General features: G+C 41.2%; 1 protein-coding gene across 2 annotated transcripts in view; it reads right to left on the minus strand.

The window, feature by feature from the left end:
• Positions 1–3,779, minus strand: part of vaspb (vasodilator stimulated phosphoprotein b) — a 30,128-nt gene extending 26,349 nt beyond the window's left edge. Inside the window, exons 1-2 of one of the 2 annotated variants that reach the window (XM_023271831.3) lie at positions 3,466–3,778; positions 3,274–3,346 (exon numbers count right to left, since the gene is read on the minus strand). In XM_023271831.3, coding sequence (XP_023127599.2) covers positions 3,274–3,278 — 5 coding nt within the window. In that variant the 5' untranslated portion in view covers positions 3,279–3,346; positions 3,466–3,778. Of the gene's footprint in view, positions 1–3,273 lie in introns of both variants that reach the window. The other variant, XM_023271998.3, reaches the window with a different exon arrangement.
• Positions 3,780–6,000: the final 2,221 nt, after the last annotated feature.

A 6,000-nucleotide genomic window follows, 5' to 3' on the forward strand; every position in this document is an offset into this window, starting at 1 on the left:
ACACACTGTCACACCAACTGCACGGCGACGTGCTGAGGAGCCTTTTGAAGTGCATATCAACATGCAAGTCTTTATGATGCATGAAATAAAGCCATTCTTCTTAATCCATTATAGATAAGAATTCCCACAAGCACTCCTCAATTAGCTCAAATTGTTATTGCTTCTGGGGCGCAGGGGTGAGTGTGGATATTAGGAAGTCTTTGTCTGAGAAACAAATTTTAAAAGGCTGCTCGTGTTTATACTATAAAGTGTAACGATTTCTCGGATATGAATGAAGAATCTCCGTCGTGTTTAGGTATAGCTTTAACCAAAAAGTATCGAATGGAAAACTGAATAGATTTTAGAGTGTAGCTACAAATGTTTCTGTGTTTAATATTTTGGATCGCAGAATACATTTTTGTGTGCAACAAAAGGTAGCTGCAGGTTGAAAGTCGCCTGCCAGTGTTATCAGACTTCAAAAGAAAAATCTGACTTAGCAGGGGAATTAGGAGAACAAGTGGAGACACGAAAAATCAGCATCACAACACTTGAACATTACACAACACCACGGCAGGAACACGCTGCTGTTGAAACCTAAATGAGTTTCATCTTGTCATCCTTACATGGACATATGTGCTAATATTGCTAAATGCCTTAAATAACAGCTACCGACCTGCTGGGACATGAGGTCAAGAAGTGGAACGTGTTAATAGAGGAAGATGATACGACAGAAAAACTGCAAAGTTCACTGTCAGAGCTGCATTCCTTTCTAGCTACTGCCAAAGAAGAAAGAAAGCTTGAGGCGAGACACAAAGGCGACTGGGGGGAGAGGCCATTTCCCTGCTTTTAAGACTGATCAATAATACGCTCATGCTTCAGAGTAAGGAAAACAGAGGCGGAGTCCAGTTTGGCATCACTTCCACGCAGGTCGAGCTCAGGACACTCAGCAGACTGAAAACTGTGTGTTAAGCAGATGCATTACACCTGTCTGCGCGCATGATCACATCACGCATGTTAATTTTCGAGCCTGAGGCAACCACACCGCTGATGTCAGATGGGACAGGTCTTTTAGTCAGAAACCCCGCCAGTGAGTCACGGCCATCTTACCGACAATAACAGTGAATCACAATGCAGATGAACGCACTTCCTCTACTGCCTAAGTAAACTTAAAGACGGTCTGAAATGTTGCCGCGACGATCCAAACGTGGTCAAAGTTCACGGTGAAAGAGGCAAATTTGTACATTTGATCACTGCAATTCTAACAATTTTATATAATGTTAAAGATGCACAGAAATTTGCATGTGCGCAACTTTTCAAAAATTCTGAAAAAGCAGCAATTTTCATCCTGGAGCGTCTACAACACATCTGCACTTAAGGTGGTCGGTGGAGGCGCTGCTGTATGAAAAGATTATCAGGGTGTTTTCTACTGACTCATCTACAAAGAGGCATCATCAAGTGGGGATGCTTTACTGAACTGGGTCAATTGTTGAACTTTTGGCCAACTGACTGCACTTCTGTGTCAACATTTGCATTCCACAGGGACAAATGACAATGAGCAGGAGTGGAGCAGCATACCAGTCATTACCTATTATGCAAGGTGACATGAGCGGTTTAGGCCACACCACAATGCACCGAGAGGCAAAGCAATACCCGTTTAGAGGAAGAACTGCAATCATTAAGCCAGATGTTGCGTTCCAGCTGCTGGAGACTTCACTTTGAGGCGCAGCACGATGAAACGACAATGCTCTGCTACGCTTACACTGTGTTTTGCAGTTGCTGACATGGTTTACGGTTAGGGAAGTATGTTGTTTAAGTGCCGGCGAGCAGTTCGGCGGTAAAACGGTTTGCTTATCTTATTGTTGTGACGGGTTATGAATTTATTGTGCGCCATAGTGGCAAGACAGTGTGTTGTCATGGTGATGTGAGAAAAACTCTTACACAATCCTTACATTGTACATCAAAAGACAAAAGCAGATTTCTTTGACTAAGACCATAGTTTCTACTGCTTTGCTAGCCAAAACTGATATTTTAGTGGCTATGATGTGACGTATAGCAGCACAGTAATCTTTGCTGATTATTGCATTAACTTAATTAATGGCCCCATTAGAGGGGTATGTTTAATGCATTACTGTGACCGGATTTCAAGCAGCTCAAGTGCCTCCTGTTCCTGCTGTAATCAAAGTTACTGGGCAGAAATATGTGCAAAACAAATACAAACCAAGGGACCAGCCCATGCGTCTGACCTGAGATATATTGTTAGAAAAAGGGCAGCGCTGCCAGGCTTGAGATAAGGAACTAGTCACTCAGGTTATCAGCTCTGCACCACCATGCTCTGCTGCACCTCTCGGCCCAAAACTAAACTCACAACTTTTCAAATCGAAGAATGCAAGAGCTTCCCAATTTGGTTTAAATGTCAGAGAGCATGGGGGGTTGGGAGAAGAAAAAAAAAAAAAGTCAGCCCAGCTAACATGAGTGGCTTCAAAGCATGTAATTGCCAACTGCACAGGCTGCGACAGGACGTGGAATTTGTGTACATGAGCTTTCCACATGGCAATTTTGTTCCTGGTGCAAACCTCTGCAGTCCCAGAGGGAGCAAAATAGTAGAAAAGGGGTTCGTTTTACTGTGTGTCTGTGGAATGCACCATGACATGATATAAACAGCTCATGCATTGGGGGGCAGCTAGTGATTATTATGCAGCAGAAGGAGCCCCCTATTAAAAGCCATGGGTGCTGGAGTGCCTTTGAGCAAGAGCCTGAAACCCCCTTTTACATGCTCTATAAACTAACCTGACCTCTGACCTCAGTTATGAATGCACTGTTGTTCAGCTGTGGGGGTTTTATAGCATTGTTTTAGGGTTTAAATCAGAAAAAATAGACAATAACAGTGCACTGCTGCAGAAGGAGGAAGTGGTGGCAAAGAAGCAGACAACAATGAAAACGGGTACAAAAGTATGCTCTCATCTGACCTGCTTAACTGCCCAAACTTGCGAGTATATTTCTCAAAGGCGACTCCACTAGTGCAGGTAGGCTTTCGTTAGGACCATGCAAACACAGCATCAAGTTATTCCCCAGCAAAGGTCACAAAAACCAGCAACACACTATCATGTGGGTGAAACAACACCGCCAAGCTCGAGTTGTTTCTGACCGAGAAACGCGTTTTAATGCGCTGAACAACTATTCAGAGCCCGGAGAGGCGTTACGGGGTCAGAATTTTAACAGGCAGCCTTTGTGGAAGCAGCTAAATGTAGCCTGGAAACACAATGAAGATGAAGGGATTTGAGCCGCTTTACCCACCTCATTGTTCGGCCAGAGTGGAGACCCTCTCTTCGTAGGCAACTTCGGCTGACTTCAGAGGTGAAGCCCGGCTCTAAAAGTCAAAACTAGTGGGGTAATTTTTTTTTTTAAATGAAAGAGAAAAAACGACGGAAAACAAACACATCTACACCCCCAAACGGGGTAGTCACAAGCGGGGATAAAGAAGCACACCTCGACGATTTCCTGGTTGTGCGGAGCGGGAGAGGAGGCGGAGGAGGAGGGGGGTAGATACAGTAGTGGAGCGGGCTTGTCAACTCCAATCACTATCCCACACTGTGTCTACGGAGAAACGAGGTGAAGCCGACGAGGAAGAGCGGCCGCACCGATAACTAAAACTTCTCAGGTCACACTTTGAGCCGCTTTCCCGCTCCGTTTGTGGGGTTTTCGGGCCGTCGGTGTGCCTCCGCCGGGCTTTTGTCGCTCCCTCGGTCGCTCGGTCGGTCCGCAGATTCATTGGAGTGTGGCCCAACCCGCCGGCTTCGAAGTAGGCTACGATCCCCGCGCTGCGTTCACGGCAGCCTCGGAAAAATCTCTTGTGAGAGTTTGAGTGGCGTTTGCTTGACTTTGATACGTGCGACTAATCTTGGAAAGCAAGCAGCAGACCATGAATCCCCTCCTAACCGCTAGATTTCATTTCAGGTCTATTCTTGCAGAATATGTTCCCTCCTGATCTTTAAATACCATTGAAATCATTTCACTAGTGGAGGGAAACCGAAATAAATGCTTTTGTTTTGACTCTACAAAATAATCCTCTTTCTTAATTTAATATACACGTAAAAACTTTTGTTACTATATACATGAGAGATATATGGAAAGTTATCCATTTGTTTGAACATGAAAAACATACTTTTTTTGAATTCCTTACTATTGTAGTCTAAGCATCCATGGTGATAGATGATTTGACGTTATTATACTTTGTTGTAATATAATTGCTTTTTTATACTTTTTTGTCAGGAATTTGAATATTAATCACAATAAAGTTTTTATTTATTGATTTATTTATTCATTTAGACAAGTACATCAATAGCGAAACTGTTTATTGAAACCATCAAAGACTATTTCTGTGTGTGTTAGCTAACATTTATGTTGCAGGTAAAGAAAGAGCAACATCAAAATCTGAAAATGAAGTTTATTTTATGCACAAGAAGCAATTTTTCTAGCTGACTAGCTAACTTACTAACTAACTAACTAACTAACTAACTGACTAACTAACTAACTAACTATATATATATATATATATATATACTACAATTCAAAAGTTTGGGGTCACTTAGAAATTTCCTTATTTTTGAAAGAAAAGCATTTTTTTCAATGAAGATAACATTAAATTGATCAGAAATAGAGTCTAGATATTGTTAATGTGGTAAATGATTATTCTAGCTGGAAACGGTTAATTTTTAATGGAATATCTCCTTAGGGGTACAGAGGAACATTTCCAGCAACCATCACTCCTAATGCTACATTGTGTTAGCTAATGGTGTTGAAAGGCTCATTGTTGATTAGGAAACCCTTGTGCAATTATGTTAGCACATGAATAAAAGTGTGAGTTTTCATGGAAAACATGAAATTGCCTGGGTGACCCCAAACTTTTGAACGGTAGTGTGTATGTGTGTGTGTGTGTGTGTGTGTGCTTTAAACAAAATTAGACTTTGTTCCTAAGGGGGTCTGGTTTAACCCCCTCATTAGTGGTGGAGGGTAACAGCTGCGTTTACTCAAACCTTGAGTCATGAGCGCGAACATTTTGTTTAAACATTAAGAGGCACGTTATGGGAAGGGTCTGGTGGTCCTCCTCCAAGAAATTTAGAGTGTCAAACACTGAATTTATTCCAATGTGACAAATGTTTATCCACTAGTTTCTTTCCAGATGTTCCAAATATTGAGAGGACACATTCCCTGCATCCCACTGAAACCTACACCTACAGTTTAAGTTAACTTAATCTTTGTTGCAGAATTTTTCCTCTTTCTGTTAAACTACTCTACAGCACTACGTAGATGTACTGAACTCCCTTCCATTTACTTAACAGTTCCAGTTGCTTTGAAGATAAGTATTTTACATCTAAACCCAGCTTACAAAATACACTTATTTATTATTAAAACATACAGTGCATACATACAATTAAAAATTCCTATTATACATCACAAGGAAAAATCACAAGATGCAGTATAACAATCTGACAAGGTCTGTTATGCTACATTTACTTTTTAATAATTTAAGTATATATTTCTGGCAGTTTTTGTGCACATATACTCAACTAAAATAACCTACAATATTCATCTGTGTAGCGTACATCATGACAAACGCGGGAGTTTCAGTACATTTATTTAAACTTGTAACCACGGTAACTATGTTAAAGTTAAGTCAAAACCAAAGTAGGCATAGCCATCTTTCTCATTAAGCTCTCTTCTAGTTGTATTTTTGAATTCAACGTATGACCTGTCGCTGTAAATACATTTAGATGTTCTAGAGCAGAAGTCACAGTGTGCTTGACAATTATAGCTAAAGGGCCACAGATGTAAAAATAAAAATGAGAAACTACTCACTACATGTTGCTTCGGAAGTCCAGTTTTGAGGAAATGACGAGCGTAAATGGAGGCCTCACTGACAAACTTTGGCCACAAAATGTATGATAACATGATGCTGTAGTTGTAAGGCTGCCAGTGAAAGACACACAATAATTCACACTTCTTACTAGCTCCTTTATGTAT

This window comes from Amphiprion ocellaris, chromosome 7 (genome assembly GCF_022539595.1).
Source record: "Amphiprion ocellaris isolate individual 3 ecotype Okinawa chromosome 7, ASM2253959v1, whole genome shotgun sequence".
NCBI lineage: Eukaryota > Metazoa > Chordata > Actinopteri > Pomacentridae > Amphiprion > Amphiprion ocellaris.